General features: G+C 36.6%; 3 protein-coding genes across 4 annotated transcripts; 1 reads left to right on the plus strand and 2 right to left on the minus strand.

Annotated features, from left to right (window-relative positions):
* Positions 1–553: 553 nt before the first annotated feature.
* LOC137807505 (protein PLASTID TRANSCRIPTIONALLY ACTIVE 16, chloroplastic) lies at positions 554–3,782 on the minus strand. The gene is made up of 5 exons (XM_068608221.1): positions 3,018–3,782; positions 1,891–2,343; positions 1,726–1,794; positions 1,403–1,461; positions 554–1,276 (listed from the first exon to the last, which is right to left on the minus strand). The coding sequence occupies exons 1-5, from the start codon at positions 3,453–3,455 to the stop codon at positions 751–753; spliced, it is 1,545 nt and encodes a 514-aa protein (XP_068464322.1). The 5' UTR covers positions 3,456–3,782; the 3' UTR covers positions 554–750.
* A 1,838-nt stretch (positions 3,783–5,620) lies between these two features.
* LOC137807432 (uncharacterized) lies at positions 5,621–12,287 on the minus strand. The gene is made up of 13 exons (XM_068608114.1): positions 11,900–12,287; positions 11,656–11,745; positions 11,344–11,466; positions 10,895–11,062; positions 10,705–10,791; positions 10,442–10,566; positions 9,720–9,767; positions 9,570–9,626; positions 8,450–9,397; positions 8,045–8,188; positions 7,813–7,953; positions 6,524–6,706; positions 5,621–6,434 (listed from the first exon to the last, which is right to left on the minus strand). Exons 1-13 carry the CDS (start codon positions 11,918–11,920, stop codon positions 5,795–5,797), a joined length of 2,775 nt encoding a protein of 924 aa, XP_068464215.1. The 5' UTR covers positions 11,921–12,287; the 3' UTR covers positions 5,621–5,794.
* A 2,033-nt stretch (positions 12,288–14,320) lies between these two features.
* Positions 14,321–18,102, plus strand: LOC137821398 (D-xylose-proton symporter-like 3, chloroplastic). Of its 2 annotated transcripts, none has more exons than XM_068625972.1 (14): positions 14,321–14,677; positions 14,752–14,852; positions 15,056–15,134; positions 15,469–15,528; positions 15,626–15,692; positions 15,782–15,906; positions 15,983–16,084; positions 16,165–16,542; positions 16,638–16,685; positions 16,787–16,849; positions 16,935–17,015; positions 17,110–17,208; positions 17,483–17,620; positions 17,725–18,102. In XM_068625972.1, exons 1-14 carry the CDS (start codon positions 14,477–14,479, stop codon positions 17,857–17,859), a joined length of 1,677 nt encoding a protein of 558 aa, XP_068482073.1. In that variant the 5' UTR covers positions 14,321–14,476; the 3' UTR covers positions 17,860–18,102. The 2 variants fall into 2 exon arrangements, with proteins under 2 accessions (XP_068482073.1, XP_068482084.1); XM_068625983.1 differs by having other exon boundaries at positions 14,467–14,677; positions 14,752–14,932.
* Positions 18,103–18,184: the final 82 nt, after the last annotated feature.

The following is an 18,184-nucleotide window of genomic DNA, read 5'->3' on the forward strand; positions in this document are numbered from 1 at the left end:
TGTGGTATTTTGTCCTACACACCAAGAGAAGTTTAGAATATCTGTTCCATTAGATTATTAACCCTCCAGTATGGAATACCAATGTGGTATTTGGTCTTATACACCAATAGAAGTTTAGAATATTTGAGATTACATGTCTAGGATTACTTCTACAACAGAAGAGATTTATGATTCACCGATAAATGTTAGTTAACAACGAATGAGAGACATTATTAAAATTGAGGAGATAAAACCAAGGAAATGACAAATACTAAGTGATCTAGCGCTAGGATCTCATAAGGTTTTGGTTATAACAGAAAAATGAGATTGAAATGATAATTTTGGTTATAACAGAAGAGATAACTCTATTCTAGCATGAAAGTTAATGTGGTCCTAAACGCAACTTTTTCTTACCTCTGTTTAGAAATAATTCGAGACCAAAATCTCGTTGTACATCTCAAAATTTGGTCAAACATGCTAACTTGAAGATAAAATCAATTTTGCCCCCTTTGAATTATGATTTGAGATAACTACAGTCTAAACATGCACAAGTTGTTAATGAAGCAAGAGAGAATAGATAGAAGATAAGGGAAAACCCTTTTATTGTTTTCCCCGAGACCAGGGTTCTGAACCAGTAAACTACATAGATATCCTGCTTCAAAATGTAGAACTTTACAAGACAATCAATACACATGCAACCAAATTATCTACGTCAACAAATACTCAAACAACACAGTTTTATGCCGTGCAAGATAATATGTTCCACTTCCTCTAGTCGTCATCAACATAGATAGTCTCCTGTTTGAACAGGCCACCAAATACATTTCTCACCTCCTTAGCTGTCTCTGCCTTCTTCGGTTTTTCTGGTTTACTAGCAGCTCTTCTCGGAGGAGTTTGTTTAACCACGGCTTTGTTTGGCGCGAGGTTCCGAGCCTTGGCCTGTCCCCTTACTGTGGCTAGCTGAACCTTTGGTTTCTCATCCTCCTCAGGCTTTTGGATTGAAGTAGTAATCTGTGAGCTCAACTTTTCCCAGGAAAACCCTGCACCAAAGCCTTTTGCCTTGTTCAAGAGGTTTTCCACCGAGGCTCCAGCTGCCTCTGCCTTCTCTTGAGCCTCTTGGGCCAGACTACCAGCCCGTGCTTCTTGCTGCGAAAGCTTTTTCACCTCTTGTTCCAACTTCTTTGCTGATTCAGCAGCTTCACTGGCCTTTTCAGCAGCCACTCTTGCCTCCTCCTCTGCCTTCGCTTTTTCCTGCAATTCAGAATAGGCTTTCCTTCTTCCATCCTCGGGAATAGGACTGCAAAGGAACTCATAAATCAGATAGAAAGACCTACTGATCCTCCTCAGAAGGAACCAACTAAAATATCATTGTTCTGCTACAGATGAAAAAGAGACACAACTAGCTATACATCAACTGTTTTACCTAAAAAGTTCATCCACACGCTTCAAAGGGGCATTCGGATCCGAGTACACTTTCACAACCTATTAGATTGAGAGAGAGGTGTATTGGACAACGGAAAGCTTCAAAGAGTTCTTGTTCTCGTAATCATAATTCGCACATTATTAAAGATTGTGATGAAATTACGATCACAACTTAATTGCACTTTAAAAACTGTTTAATATATTCAATGTCTTGAAAACATTAAAATCATTCGATGCCTTCTTTATTTGATGAAAGAAGGAGTAGTATAAAGATTTTATAAGAAATTCCAGCAAACACTAGATGCATAATCCGTAAAAGAATACCTTGTTTTCTGCTACCTCAGTATTGGCGAAGACATCAGCCACCAACGATGCAATCTTGGACTTGGCTACCTAGATCATTTTCTAAAAATCTATTATCCTCAGGTATGGGGAGAAAACGGTGGGGAAAAAAGAAAACAATATCATTCATCGCATACATTACATTACTTTATAGTCGTTCGCACTAGTGGTTTCTTCGCCCAAGACGACCACATTGTAGGAACTCTCGGGTGTGAAATCATCGGTCAAACTTGTCTTGATGAAGGTGTATTTGACGTCAGTTTCAATAACTTTCTGCAGGAACTCTTGTATGCTCAAGGATTGAGACCGGGAGAAGAGATTGTTGAAGAAGGAGGAGAGACCATCCAGTACATTGTAGGTGGAGGCCCCGGCGCTGCTCTCGTCGTAGATGACAGCCACGTGGCTCACTCCTGCCAACTGTGCTGCCTGAACCACTTGCAATGCGTCTGATGCAGACACCTCTGCTGCTGGACCGTTCTCTGCGGAACCAATGGTGACAACCACTTTGCTGGCATTGCCTATGGCTTTGGCTATTGAATCAGCATCGTCAAAGCTTGATTGCACAGCGTTCAGACGCTTTGCCTGCTCATTTGATATAATCTGTGTATTTACCATGCACGCATTAGTTTCCCAAATACACTCCAAATCGAAATTTCATAGAGTAATGATACGCAATTTGGTATAATATTTATGTTTTTTATTTCTCCTCATCGCCCATTTTCTACTTATCTATTAACCAGAAAGATTTTTCCTTTCATAAAAGGTCAACACATGTCCCATTGTGTGCTCTGTAATACTAGTGATTTCTCCAGAGTTTTAGAACTTTCGTAAACCATGAAATTAGAATTAGTACGCTTTCTTGCCACATCACATCCATCTCATTAAGTAATCTTAATATTTTTTTAAATATGTATTTCAATCTAAATATCTTATTTGCAAATTGCATTTTTTATTAGTATAAGTTTACATGGTACTGACCAATTTTTGTGTGTCTGATAGCAACAGAATTTTTGACGTGATGTTCTAAAAAACCGTCAACAATCACCATATTTTAAGATGATGTTGTAGATCATGTCACAAATCTCGATTTCAAGGTGATTTGTATAATGACGAAGTTGATCATATTCTTCTTCTAAGAGTAGAACTACTTATGACAAAGAAATATGTAATTTAGTAGAAAAAAAGTTTGGTAACTGATCCTTGAGACGGTCAGAATTTGAAAATTTGAAATAGGCAATTAAAATTTGAAGTGGTGAGTGATGAAGAGGGTTAACCTTGTATTGAGCAGCAAGACGAGCCAATTCCTGTGCAGAGGCGAGTTCGGGGACTCCAGCTCGTACACTAAAACCTTCCCTAAGCAGCGTTTGTGCAATGCGAATACCAGACTGGCCTGTAGCGCCAGCAACAAAGACTGTGGAAGGATCCTTGCGCCTTGGATTTCCAAATGAAAAGCCTGGCGAAGAATTGTTGGTTGGAAGTGGGATCAAGGAAGTGACATCAGGTATCTTTCCAAAGTCCAAACGAAAGGGGTTGGAATTGGAAGAGGTATCTTTATCTTCAGGAGAAGAATCATCTTTGGGTTTGCCTAGCCCAAATGATGGGAATGATCCGGACTTCTTGGCAAAGACTCTGAGCCTTGGATTCCGAAGGGTCAACCTTGAATGGGGCGTTGTGGCTAAGAGGGATGAATTGGACGTAAGAGTGGGAGTCATGGATGGATTTCCAAGGTCACCCTCACCTTCAATAGGAGGGAGTATAAGTCTTTTGGATTCTCTACTTCTACCTCTACCTCCTCACCCTTTGAATCATTGCTTTTTCTTTCTTTCAATTATCTCAATGGGAGAGGCAACCGGAATCTAGCCAATTGCCTCCAGCCACGTACTCATACTTTATCCCTTTGCGGAAATATCCAACACCAGACGTTCCAGTAGCACAGAAAATGACGTTCCTTTTTAACACATGAATCGAAAATCGTATCCCCTCTAGCACTGTTTTCGTCCATTAATGCAGCACTGTGCTAGTTACGGAATTATTTTACGCTGAAAATTATGGATAAGGGACAGTGTCCCAACCCAATATAAGGTAGGAAAAGCTTTCATATGTAAACAACTATCGGCTAAAAAAATGGTTTCGAAATTTTGTTTTTTCTTTTGTGAACCATTTACATATTACAGACACGTGAATATAGTAAGTTTCGAACAAAATATTGTATGAAGGACTTCACAATTAGTAAGTGCAAAGAAATATGCGTGAGCTTGGGATATAACTAGTTACTTAGGCATAAAGTGAATAGCATAACAAATTTTATTTAAACACCACGATAAACAACATCTAATTGTTGCACTTTGATTTACTTGACTCTGATGTGTATGATAGAGGTAGTGAAAGCATCTCTCCATGGGGCGTGCGTTGAGCTACCGTCACCAGACTAGCCAGATTTGGTAGGGGAAATACGTTAACTCTTCAGTAAAAAGCTTAATATTGAGTATAGTTTAATACCAGTATGCTTCTACGGTTATTTAGTAATTACTCGTAGCCCGAGTAAATTCATATAAACTCCAAATACATGCCATTTAAAACGTTAACCCAAAACCAGTTCTTGTTTACTCGCTCCCTCTTTCTTCAGAACAATAATAATTTCATAATGATGAAATAAGTATTAAACAGTAATTATATTCTGCAAAACTAAAGATTTCTACTTAAAACATATATACCGAATAAAAAATAATTGTATATCTCCAAAAAGATCGCGTTAATACATTTTAAAACACTAGAAAAATTATCTATCACAATACACGGTTAATCAAAACATCGTCTACAATTTAAATGCTACGTAACAAAAATGACCCACTGTTGATCGTTTTTTTTTAACTCCTATTTTCTAGAAACTTCTATTACAATTATTTGACAAGTATTTTTAAAACTAGTCCTTCAAAAAAATAGGCCAGAAAATGCTTTCACAACTATCTACAATATTTTTAAAAAAAAGTTGCATTAACATACCAAAACCTATTTTTAAAATTAGCATACGTGATTCTCGTCATGTGCTCATAACATTCATGCAACACGCGACAACGAGCGTTGGAAGTTTACACAAGCAAAATAGGTTTATGCATTGAAACCAAGGTAAACTGGAAACAAGCACTCGAATCATAACGTAAAAATAAACAAGGCGTTAACGTTGCAACGAAGCGGAGAAATCAAAAGCAAATTAACTCCCTACACGAAGCAACCATAAGACCCACTAGACTGGAATGCTTTTAAAGATATCGCCAACTTATTGCACACAATCACAGGTAAACGACCACACATTTGTACAACAAAGCATACAGCTACATCAACCTCAATGGACCCAACAAATACATCAAGGAAGAATTCCGGGAAACAGCCCAGGAACAACTCCTGAGATGCAAACGTTAATCATGAAAAATATACAGCGGTAAAGAACCGCCTATGTCATATACAACAGATTCACCTATGAAGCTCTTCTAGAACTAGAAAATTGGCTAAAAGAATGAATACTTCACCTGAATTGAAGTTCAAAATAAAGATCTGCACATGGTCTTCTCACCAGGTCATCTAGAGTTGACATAAAATTCATCTACCAATTGACCAGAAAGCTAATTTAGTATAAACCTCATTAATAATATTACCAAGACCTTCAGGATTAATCTGGTCTAAATAGGAAACTAGTCAACATTACTGAGCACATCAATGCCATAGGGATAAATCAAGAAACAAACGTGGAACAAACCAAAAAACAATAGAAGATAGAACCAAGACGCACCACCCAAAAAACATGAAATTCCCAACTAAGGGGAGACAAATATTACCAGTAAATATAGGGCAATGTCTGCATAGAGTTGTACTCAACAGATTTGCTCAGTAAGCGTCATTTATCCATTTCCGCTGCCAGCATTGAAGATAGATAACATCAAACAGTTACCAAAAAATAAACAAACATAACATTTGTAAAGGGTTCTTAAACAAGCTAAGATATTTCTCAAGTTTTTAAAGCATAAAACAACTTAAAAACTCAGAAGTGATGCATTTAATTATTCATGCCCCTCTTTGCTTTGAGGGATTCAAGAGCCTTGTTCCGTAATTCAATCTCAAGCTTCTTTTGCTCAGTTGGTGTCTCTTCACCGTCACTTTGATGATAATCTCGTTCAGCTTCCTCATCGTCTGAACTATTGTTTGTTTTACTCTTCAGCTTCAGCTTCTCTGCACGCCGTTCCTCCCTTCTGCGACGCCTCTCTTCCCGTCTTTTACGCTTATCCTCCTTCCGCAACTTCTTCTCCTCCTTTCTCCTCTTCTTAGCCTCTTTCCTGTCCTCTATATCAGAATCATAACTATAATCCTCATCAGAAGACGCATATCTTTTCTCAGACCTTTTATGCTTTCTCCTGTCCTTTCCCTCTCGTCTATGTTTACCACTTTCCTCAGAAATAGAATCATGTGATGCACTCTGATTGACACGATCATCTCTTCCGACTAAATCTGGAGTGGCTTCGGATTTGTGGTGACGATCACTACTTTTTGCATTGTTTGAACGGGATTGGTCATTGTCATCTGACTTTTTAATATCTACAGCATAAGATTCACGAGTCTTCTCCCTGGAAAAAGTTTCCTTGTTCACTGATGGCTTTTGTTGAGAAGGAAATTCATTGCCTTTTCCAGAAGACTTATCCCTGCCAAAGGAGTTTACCATTATCAGATATGCATGCAGTGTAGAAGCATTCGAATAGTTAGAACAGCTGCAGTAAGCCAACCATATTACCGTTTTATCTCCCGGCCTTTCTTACTCCAATCATTGTTTTGTTCAGAAGCTGGATGACCAGCAACCCTTTCAGGAGAGAACTCATCCTCATGACCATATTTTGCAGGTGAACCTTTTCTCTTACTAGCTGGGGAGTGTTTTAATATCTTTTGTGATGAGTTCATTTTAGGATCTCTCCTTTCTCTAACAAAAAAAATGCAAAGAAAATGAGAGAAAAGAAAAATAAATGAAAAACATTAAACAAATCTATAATAGTAACTTGTATTCAGTGTTATTGATATCAGATAATGGAAAATATCAACGACACCAAAAGCCCTTTATGAAAAACTATCAAAAGCCATAACTGAGTTATGGTGGAAGCACTGCAATAAAAAAGCAATAAAATATATACATATTGGAATTTTATTTTTTTTAAAAAAACAGAAATATGTTTGTAATGCTAAAAATAATGAAAGACAACCATATAATCAAATATTATCATGTCCAGAAATCCAAATAACAAAATCAAATTAAAACATTAGCAAATTCAAGCTCTAAACATAAAGTAACAACAAAATATAAGATAAATGTCAGAAATTTCTAATTATGTGTTGGATGTTCTTAATTTGCCTTGTTCAGTTGCCATTGCGGTTGCTAGAAAATAGGTGATTAAATGTTTCAGATATCTAGAGAATAATTATTGAGTGGAAAAGAAGACAAATAATTTAGAGAGGGTGGGTGGCACTAAAAAACAGAGAATATAAAAGGGAAAAAAAAAGGTGACTGTTGAGGCAGGACAATGATAGCAGGAGACCGGTGGTGGGACAATGACAGTGCTGTAGTGGGACGACAGGCTTTGGGTCGGGGTCGGGGAGGAGGGGTGTGCGTGATAAATGTACTCATTTGGTTTTGGGGGTCCGAGTTGTAAGGCCCAACTTTTGTTTTTAAAAAATGCTATTGGGCTGACCTAATATGAACTAGCCAGAAAACAGAAACAGAAGAAAGAAAAATTGGGGTTTTAAGTGCATTAAATCAGGTCGGTTCCTGCTGTCCCAAGGCTTCTTCGGCATGGTTTGCGATTCACCATAGCTTCTCAGAACCGCTACTCTGTGATGGCCAACACAGACTCTATGAGCCACCGTGCAAAACCTGATTTGGCACCACCATGTTGTGACAACCGGCAATAAGTCCAGCACCAGCAGAATAAAGTCCACCACAAAATTTGCCATGGCTGTTTATGAATAACACTACTTGTGTTCCTAAAATAATTAAACCAACTAGCTAAACAGTTATCTAAATCAATATCAAACCTGGAATAGTACGCTTCTTCTGCTTCATCTCTAGTCTTTGGGCTTTCATGGCTAGGTTTCTGGGTTCTTTGTTTCTTTACAGGACTCAAGCTTCTTTTACTGGCTAACTTTTCTCTTTGTTTCATAGGGCTCCCATGAGGACTAAGCATTTGCAAAGGGCAAAAAGTAAGTGTGCATAAACATTCCAAACAGTGGTGAGATAAGAATATAGCTTGAAGTCAAGAAAAACTACCTTCTACCTTCACTGCTGGTCTCACTCCTTGCTTCTTCAGATACAGAACGATTTGGAGAGTTCTCAGGAGTGGACATTGACTCTTGTGATTTATAGTTTGAAGTTTTGCCTCTTCGTACAGACCCCACAGGACTAGATATGTTCCTGAATATTTTATAAATTTAAATGCAGAACAAAGCATGTCCAAACTATCACAACTTAGTTTTGGAGTCCCAGACAAGATGTGGGGTCATTATAAAATTCCTAAGTTGAAACTTGAAACCTACTTCAAAATTGAATAACCAATTATGTATTTGAAATATGTCTTTTAAAACACTTTAACATTATCAAATTAATAAATTCAAGAACGTCAGAGACAAAAACAGACAGCAATATTACACAAGCACTTCTTAAATGTCACTATACCTGACTCTCCTTATAGAAGACTGCAAGGGACTTCTTTGTTGTCTTTGAGAATTTTTCCTATTTGGGGAGATTGATACATGTCGTATTGGAGACTGAGAACTCCATTCATCTCGAGGAGACCTCTGGGGAGAGATACTGGGAGATCTATTCTTGCTAGGTACAGGTGACCTATGTCGCAATGGGGATGGAGAGTGTGGAGGAGTTCTACTACCATACCTTCTTCGTATGGGAGAGGAAGATTGCATGGGAGATTCTAATCTATTTCGTGCACTAGTTGGTGGAATTCGACGCACTGGAGAAGGTGACCTATGCTGAATGATAGGAGACCTTCGTCGCCTAGGTGAAGGTGATCTCCGTAGTCCAAGAGGTGATGGTGATCTATGCCTATGGCCTGGTGATCTTCGTAGTCCAAGTGGAGATGGGGATCTATGTCTGTGCCCTGGGGAAGGTGATCTATGACGAAGACCAAGAGACGGTGATCTGCGTCGTCGCACCAGAGGAGATCTATGTCTTCTCATAGGAGAAGGAGATCTGCGTCGTCGCACTGGTGAAGGTGACCAACGTCGTCGCATGGGAGAAGGTGATCTTCGTCTCCGCATGGGAGAAGGTGATCTTCGTCGTCGCACGGGAGAAGGTGATCTTTGTCGTCGCATAGGAGAAGGTGATCTTTGTCGTCGCGCGGGAGAAGGTGACCTCCGTCGTCGAAAAGGTGAACTTCTACGGACTGGAGAATGCATTCTACGTCGTATAGGAGAAGGAGATCTATAACTTGAGCGAGATATGGATCTTCTCCTCAAATAAAGTGGCCTCCTATGAGGAGAACGTCGTGGTGAATGCCTGTGAGGAGAAATAGATCGTCTTCGTGGAGAATGGTGAATCTTTTCAGATGAAAGAGAGCGTCCTCGAGCTACAGGAGATCTAGATATACTCTTTGACCTGTGCCTACCACTAAACAATAGACACCCATTAATACAAAATGACAAATCTAAATTAAAATAAAATGCACAGTATTATACTTATTAGAAGACTAAAGGGGTGGGGAATGAAATAAGATCCAATAGCTGGCCAAGTTGCATTTAATTAAGCATCAAATTTGGATACCCGGAATATAAAAGCATACCCTGAATAACTTCGGGAATTTGAAAATGATTTGCTCATTGACCTTGAGGGTGAGCCTCTGCATGAAATAGCAAATACCACATATTGGCAGCCTTCCAATTCAATACAAAAATGAAAAATGTATTTAAAAAATAGTTTTTAATAGTGTTACCGATGAGGTGAAGTAGAAACTGCAGGTGAATGTGGGGACCTAGAAAGCCTATAATAGAGTAACAGCCAATTAGTACTTAAGAATTCAACTTTAAAGATTGAAGGAGGGAGACAGTCATGTTCATGTAGATTCTCTACACTCACACCAACCAAACACTCAATAACAGAGTAAAACTTCGGGAAAAAGTTGAAAATATATGTGCTTGGCATGATTGACATCACTTCATAAACTTTAAAGATGTAATTCCAACCACATCAAACGTAATATTCAAATATAAATTTCACAAATATAAACTAATATTCATAATGCCAGAAGTTTCAATAAATTTATGTAGATTACAAACTTACGTAGATTACATTGCGATTTATTTTAATTAAAACAGGCAAATTTTTTAGGGTTGCCAACTGTCATGATAAAATATGAGCTCTAAAAGGATATAGCTTAGGATTTAAGAATGCCATTTTAAGTTTGTTGGCCTGTTAGACGAGTTTATACTATAAACAGACCTCTTATCAATATGGCGATGAACACCTTATATCTCCGCTTGGGCATATTCATGCAAGGGTTTTAGGTCATAATATAACATAATAATTCAGTGACTGTAAGAAGCTAAAAAAATTAGTTTATATTCTGAAGCCTAACCCACAGGGGAACCATTAAAAAGTAAAACAAATACCATAACATGTAATTATTAAAAGAAAGAAAAAAACAATCCATTTCACCTGCTCCTTGCCCTGACACCATTCCTCTTGTCAGGTTCCTTCCCATCCCGGTCAAATCCTGAATCCTTCGACTTTGAATTTGGAGCTGATGCACTATCATTATCCTTGGAATCAAATCCACCGTCCTACAGTAGTTTGAGGTAAAGGACATGAACCCAAATAATTGCAGAAGCTAGCTGAACGCCATGGAAACACAAATGAAAGTTAAAACCAAAATCAAAGCTCTATAAAATGTAACTCCAGCATGTACAGAGTAGTATTACCATTTTCTTAAACCTCTCTTCCATAATTTCTCTACCTTCCTTATCCTTTTTCCTCTGAATTTCACTGGTTATCCGATCATTTTCAGCCTAAAACATCCACAAGAAAAACCCTTAATTTCAGAAACCCCGAAGAGTAAAGAGAAAAGGTATTTTGGGACAAAATGAATGGCGCATTGAGCCTCAGTAGCACCTTCTTCTTCAAAAGTTCTTCCTCCTTGGCATCCAAGAACTGCTGAGGAACACCACTGGCATTTTTCTGTGCACTGAGAAGAAGTGTCCAAAGTTCTTTCATGAACTTTCCAGTGTTTTTTTCCATAAATCCAGTAATTTGTATTTGAACTTCCTTCCCGTTCACCTCCTGCATTATAATGAATAGAATGTAACCAAATGGAGAAAAAATAAAGCAATATGGCAAAACGTTAGCAAAAAACCAAGACAACAAAAAATGCATGACTATATGTTTATTACTCATAGTTCAATTTAGGGAGGAGTAAGACTTCGAAATCACAACCTAAAAGCAAATAGATGTTAGGTAAATAAATATAATATAATTATCAACAAACACGCATTGTGAGGGGGGAAACAAATTACAAAGGTGAAAACGCTTTTTCATCTATAAAATTAAAAACATGAAATTACCTTAACATCCAGAAGACTGTGTATGAAGTTAATAAGCACTTCATCCTCGAAACCAAGAAGCTCGGTCACCCTTCTGGTGACCCAAGGCTTAATTACTTCCATATTCACCTTCGTCATGTCCACCTACAAACAATGCATCAAGCATATCTGAATTCGAAACAAAAAGAAGCAGAAAGAAAGGAAGTGACTACTAACTAGCGCAAACTATATTTATCAAGTTGACAAAAACAATAACCCTCGTCGTCCCCAAACAGTAAAGGCGTTTCAACAAACCCTACAAAATACGGATAAAATCTAATCAAGAAAACAGACCAGATGCTCCAATTCCGGAGCAAACTTCTGTGATTTCATCAGCTTCGCTTGCTTGTTCGAAAAACGAGTGTCCTGGTCGGCAGATGTGCCCTGAATACAAAATTCAACAAACCTAAGAATCACGCTGCAATTAAGGTAGCAAATAATGGAAGAACAGAGAAGATCTGAGAAATGTTGAGGTAAGTTAGGTGGATTCAACAGGGGAAAGAGTTAATTGCAAGCTCAAAGGCGCTGGTGTACTAACTCGAAAGAAACCGCCCGACATCTTCGGATGCCAATCTTTTCCGAACGGGGAGAAAGTGTGTGACGGAGACTGCGAGCGAAAACCCACACGCGGAGGAAGGTGGATTCGGAGCAGAAGTTAGGTTTAAACTATGGGAGGCGCCGATACAGCGATATAAATAGGAGACAGAAGATGGAGAGGTTCTGATTCTGAACACTGGTTGAGAAGAGAAGAAGAGGACCAAGTTCCAGCGTTCGAGCGCAGACTCGCTATGCTTTCCCGTAGAACTGTGTTGCGTTTCAGAACCTACTGGAAGCGTGCCCTAATTGCACTGACCCAATTACAAAATCATCCTTCCACTGTGTAATTACAGTTCCACCCATCGGTGTATTGTTGCCCTTATACAGGTGCGGATAGATAATTAATTAATTGATTAAATAGAGATGAAGAAATTTGTCTTAATTTCCACACATATATTATATTATCAATATAAATTTATAATTTTTTTAATAAATATGAATATATATATATATAAGATGATATAAAAAAAATTAAGTATTTATTAATATATTTTGATTGAAACATAGTTAACATAGTAGTTAAATAATGTCATCCAAAATTATAACCTATATTTCTATATAGATATGTTATATAGAAGATGGTGCATGAAAAAATAAAAATAAAAATAGTGAAAGGATCGCATTCACATGTTTATGTTTTATTCTTCATTTTCAGCTACTCTTTCTTTCTTCATTCAAACACACTTTCTAACCACAAACTCTCCCACCTTGTTGTCCATTGTCCATCTTAGGATAATGTTCTATTTTCACACTTTTGTTTACAGTCCACATAAAGACAGACACAGAATATAAAATAAAAATCACATCACATTCAAAGTATACTACCATTTGATTTATATTACAAAATCAAATTGTGTAATGTAATGGGGATGAAAAATTATTCTATGTTTCCATTTACATACACTCAATTCTCACTCTTAACACATTATACAATTTGATTTTGTAGTCTAAATAAATTATAATACATTTTAGCTATAATACTTTTGTCAAATATGTTTTTAAAAGCATAGATATAAAGTTATTAAACTATAAGATCTTTAGAGTTTAGGGGTGTCAAGTCTAGTCAACTAGTTAAATACTAAATTTAAATTTATGAAAAACATAAGGATTGCAATGTTTGTATTTAAACAAAATTGTTGTAATATCTACATTTATTTACATCATTATTGTTGGAGATCTCACGTCTACTAGAGATAAAAATATTTTATTGTATATAAGTGGGTGCAAACCTCACTCAGTGAACTCGTTTTATGGGATTGAGTTAAATTTAAAATCCACTTCTTAATAATGATCACAGTTTAGCACAATCACACTACCATTAGAATACAATGTTAATGAACACCGCAACACCTCCACTAATTTATATATTAAAAAAAATAAATAAAGTGACGGTCTAGTTCAACTACTAAAAAAAAATTATAGAAATATAAACTTTAGTAGGCTAATTTAAAACATAGATTTAAAGTTACCAAACTGATTGTGTCTATATTATTTTTATTATTAATAATTTGTTTCCATTTATTTATCATGCATAATAGGTTGTGATAAACTTTTGAGAATATTTAAGATGCATAACTCAATTTAATTATAATATCTAGACTAATAATTGATTCATCTATAAGTAGATTTAAAAATTAATCCTTACATATGTTTGTGCTGGTAAAAAAACTATGAACAATAACACCTATGTGTATTTTATATAAGTAAAATTTCAAAAGAACATTTACCTATAAATATTTAAACAGTATAAGTTTATTAAGATTATTAAATAGTATAATAAATCATGTTACAATTCTTTTTCCACGTAAATACAACCATAATTGTATTTTACATGAATAAATTATAATAACAATCAATTATTGAAATAATCTATAAAATCAATTCATCTCAATCGAACGATCCAACATATACTTGTTCATTCTCTCATCTTAAACATGATCTACTTTTATATTATAGTATACTATTTAAAAAGTGACATTTGCACTTCTCTAACTTTCTTAATTTTAAAATTTTATTATTCATCTTTACTTTTAAGTGTAATTTATACATTAATTCCATTATTAATTATGGAATATGTCAACCATCTTGAACTATCTTGCTTGTCACGCATCATATTCTTAATTGTTTAACCTTTTCAGTCTATATTTTTTCAATTCTAGATAGAATTTTAATAATTTTAATTATAGAGATAATTAAAAATAATCCTACATCACACCTAAAATATATCCATTTAATTATAATATAATTTACATAATTAAAAATATTTATGCATTATAAGTTTAATCATGCAGTAACTTTTGAAGCCAGTGAAGATGCTGAAACATTAATTGTTCTTGAAGATGAAAAAGCTGGAACTAACTCTGCAATTGATTTTTTGGTTTCTTCACTCTATCGGTGAATTTGGAACACAAGCTTCCAAAGTGAATGATTATTTGAAAAATATCTTTGGTACACTGATCGTGCTCCATATATCACTTCACGCTTCATACCCTTACTCTTTCTTCTTCTAGCTGCTCGCATGGCGTCAACTACTCTCTCCAACTTCGGACTCTCCCTGTTCAACCCACTGCACCATCAACGGAAAAAGAGGCCAAAATCTCTCCTCTCATCTTCTCGCACCAATCCACGCCTTGTTTCTTCCATTAATGATCATTTGGCCCTCACACGTGTCACACATCCGCTTCTCCAGTCTCATTCTACTCCCAAGCGCAGATTCCACGTGAGGACTCCCCCAAAAATTTCATCAAAGTTTGATGCTTTTACTCTAATTTGGCTAAATATTCATATGGGCAGGTTGGAGTGCAGAGAGAGTATTCTGATGGGGAAGGCTCTGAGTCGCTTGTTTCTGACGCAACATACCAAGAGGAATTCTCTTGGTCTTCTGTAATTCTTCCGTATGTTTTCTGTCACTGTTTCTACAAAGGAGAGGAGTGACGGTTTGGAGGGAAAAGTGAAAATTTGTCTCTCTATGAATGTGCGGACGAGAAAAGCAACCTATATATCAATTCTACTCAAATGATCAAAAGTTTATAATTTCAAAATGTATAATAAGTTGGTTTCATGCTCCAATTAATCAGAATTTTATTTCACAATTTAGGTTTCTGTTCCCTGCATTGGGTGGCTTATTATTTGGTTATGATATTGGTGCCACCTCGGGCGCTACAATCTCACTGCAGGTAGTTTTGTTATTCAGTGTCTTTAAATTACAGCTTAGTTCTATTTCAGTAAACTTTTATATATGCATTTCTAGAAGAAGATAAGAAAGTAAAATACATTGAACTTCTTCACATGTTAAAATCAACTTTTGTATCTTAGCTTTAGTAAAAGTTAATTGAAAAGTTTTAAGTTGATTTTAGCTTTTTGCGAAAATCACAACTCGTTTTACTTTCTCATTTTTTTCTTTAAGTGTTTATAGAAATTTTTATTCAAACAGGATTAAATTTATCTCTTTCTACTCTCAGTGCAGAAATGTAATCAATAATTTTTCATTTTGTTGATTTGGATCCACAGTCAGCCGACCTTAGCGGAATAACATGGTTCAATCTTTCTGCCATTCAGCTTGGACTAGTGGTATGATTTCAGCATTGAAATTCGAAAACTTATTGCAATTTCATGGAAAATTTATTGTCATCAATACATTAGAACCTAATTGCTGCCATGAAAATAGGTTAGTGGTTCCCTATACGGGGCTCTTCTTGGTTCACTTCTTGCGTATGGCATAGCTGATTTCCTTGGTAAGAGCTTTTACTAATTATATTATCCCACAACTGAATCTTCTGTAGATTGTTTCTTATTGAATCTATTAAGTCTACTAAAACACCAGGGAGGAAGCGACAACTCATTGCTGCAGCACTGTTGTATATATTTGGTGGTGTGGTTACTGCCAATGCACCAGAACTTGGTGTTCTCTTAGCAGGAAGGCTGCTTTATGGACTTGGTATAGGTTTGGTAGGGTACTTTGACCAGTAATAGTTTTTGCAATGTGGATGATTCTTGCACCATCTTACAAATGAATTTATTACAGGCCATGCATGGGGCTCCTTTGTATATTGCAGAGACTTGTCCATCACAAATCCGTGGTACCCTAGTATCATTAAAAGAACTCTTCATTGTCCTGGGGATTCTGGTATTGCATTGTCTTTTATGTCTCTTATCAACTAAAGAATTTACTGTGGTGGGAGGGAACTGATCTTTTATGTTATGCAGTTGGGTTATTTTGTAGGAAGCTTTCTGATTGATTCAGTTGGGGGATGGCGGTTCATGTATGGATTTAGTGCTCCAGTTGCTGTTTTAATGGGGCTTGGAATGTGGACTCTCCCCCCTTCTCCACGTTGGTTGCTTCTCAGAGCAGTGCAAGGAAAAGGTTCTTTTCAAGATTTGAAGGAAAAGGCCATTATTTCCCTGAGCAAACTAAGGGGTCGACCACCTGGTGACAAAGAATCTGAGAGGCAAATAGAAGATACCCTTCTCTCATTGAAGTCTGCCTATGGACAACAGGAATCAGAGGGGAATTTCTTAGAGGTGTTTCAGGGTCCCAATCTGAAAGCTTTCATAATTGGTGGAGGACTAGTCTTATTTCAGCAGGTAGGTCAACTTTGGTGCAACAAGTCTCTTCATACTGAAGGAAATGTAGTGAAATTTCTCTGTTTTTTGTCTGATTAGTCACCTTATTACAACAGATAACAGGTCAACCAAGTGTTCTGTATTATGCAGGCCAAATTCTTCAGGTACATAATCCTTATACTCATTTCTTCTTGCTGTGTTTTGACTGAAATCCGTTCTTTTCCATCTAGCTCACTTCATATTATATTTTGTCATTAATAACCAGAGTGCTGGATTTTCTGCTGCATCTGATGCTACAAAAGTTTCAGTTGTTATTGGCTTTTTCAAGGTATACCTATTTAGATTTGTCCTACCGAGGATTAGGGATCACTTTGTGACACTGATGATAGTTTTTGTGACTGATGAGCGTGTAGTTACTAATGACTTGGGTTGCTGTCCTAAAAGTTGATGATTTGGGGAGAAGGCCTCTGCTGATTGGAGGTGTCAGTGGCATTGTAGGAATTCCATCTCATATTAAACTAAAAGATTCCTAATATACTGCAACTTGTTGTATGCAAATGGTTATTTTGTTTTCTTTAATTTCTGCAGGCACTCTCTTTAGTTCTCCTTTCTGCTTATTATAAATTTCTTGGAGGGTTCCCATTTGTTGCTGTTGGAGCTTTACTTCTTTATGTTGGTTGCTACCAGGTAAATGTCTCCTGGCCAGTTTTTGTCATTGGTCCTGCTGCTTTCATTATCATATTCAACCTGGAGATGACCTTCTTCTGCAGTATTAATTAATTTTAGCTATACATTTTGGATACTAGGACGAACATAGGTTAACATGCATTCAGAGACCTCTGCTTCCAGAAAAATCTCCTGGCCACAAATAAAAATTCTGATTTATTGCTATTGTTTATGAGATCAATTGGATTGATCCAAATACTGTGGTTATTTATGTCAAATTGCATTTGCATTGCAGATATCATTTGGGCCGATAAGTTGGTTAATGGTATCAGAGATCTTCCCAATTCGCACTAGAGGAAAGGGGATTAGTCTGGCTGTTCTTACCAACTTTGCTTCAAATGCTGTAGTCACTTTTGCATTCTCTCCATTAAAGGTTTTAGATTCTTTACTTTTGTTTTATACTTCTATTCAGGTTAAATTTATCATTTTAGTATGAGTGCTCTTGTAGTTTATAATCCGCACTGATGTCTGCTGCAGGAGCTTCTAGGAGCAGAAAATCTTTTTCTCCTTTTTGGGGCTATTGCTATTCTATCACTTCTGTTCGTTATCTTTTCTGTCCCCGAGACAAAAGGCTTGAGTTTAGAAGATATAGAATCCAAAATCTTGAAATGACAGCTAATCTATCTTTTTATGTGAATGCTGTATATTTTGGTGAGTCTCTCACCTTGTGTAAGTGTGGAATTTGATAGCCATGACAGCGTTTTCAGTAGCCAAGATACTCAAATCATGGTTTTAGTATTCATGATTCAATTGCCACGAGGGTTCCCATTCTAATGGAGGACCTATAACTCGGCACTAATCTTTTCAAGACATTACATTACCACAGTGCTAATGCGCTACATCTGTTGTTTCTTACGGTTTCCGTCAGTATGGCTCCCCTCTTTCTTAGTGATGCTATCAGTGTTTATCACTAATTTTATTCTAAAAATTGACTGAC

This window comes from Phaseolus vulgaris, chromosome 11 (genome assembly GCF_000499845.2).
Source record: "Phaseolus vulgaris cultivar G19833 chromosome 11, P. vulgaris v2.0, whole genome shotgun sequence".
In the NCBI taxonomy this organism is placed as follows: domain Eukaryota; kingdom Viridiplantae; phylum Streptophyta; class Magnoliopsida; order Fabales; family Fabaceae; genus Phaseolus; species Phaseolus vulgaris.

Coding starts and splice junctions, on each gene's coding strand:
- LOC137807505 (XM_068608221.1), bottom strand. CDS start 3,455: ATGACTCCCACTCTTACGTCCAATTCATCCCTCTTAGCCACAACGCCC. Junction 2,344..3,017: donor GTCTTGCTGCTCAATACAAG/GTTAACCCTCTT, acceptor GTAAATACACAG/ATTATATCAAATGAGCAGGC. Junction 1,277..1,402: donor CGTGTGGATGAACTTTTTAG/GTAAAACAGTTG, acceptor GTTCCTTTGCAG/TCCTATTCCCGAGGATGGAA.
- LOC137807432 (XM_068608114.1), bottom strand. CDS start 11,920: ATGTCGGGCGGTTTCTTTCGA. Junction 11,467..11,655: donor CTCCGGAATTGGAGCATCTG/GTCTGTTTTCTT, acceptor CATTGTTTGTAG/GTGGACATGACGAAGGTGAA. Junction 7,954..8,044: donor ACCAGCAGTGAAGGTAGAAG/GTAGTTTTTCTT, acceptor GCAAATGCTTAG/TCCTCATGGGAGCCCTATGA.
- LOC137821398 (XM_068625972.1), top strand. CDS start 14,477: ATGGCGTCAACTACTCTCTCCAACTTCGGACTCTCCCTGTTCAACCCA. Junction 15,693..15,781: donor TGGCATAGCTGATTTCCTTG/GTAAGAGCTTTT, acceptor CTAAAACACCAG/GGAGGAAGCGACAACTCATT. Junction 15,907..15,982: donor ATGGACTTGGTATAGGTTTG/GTAGGGTACTTT, acceptor AATTTATTACAG/GCCATGCATGGGGCTCCTTT.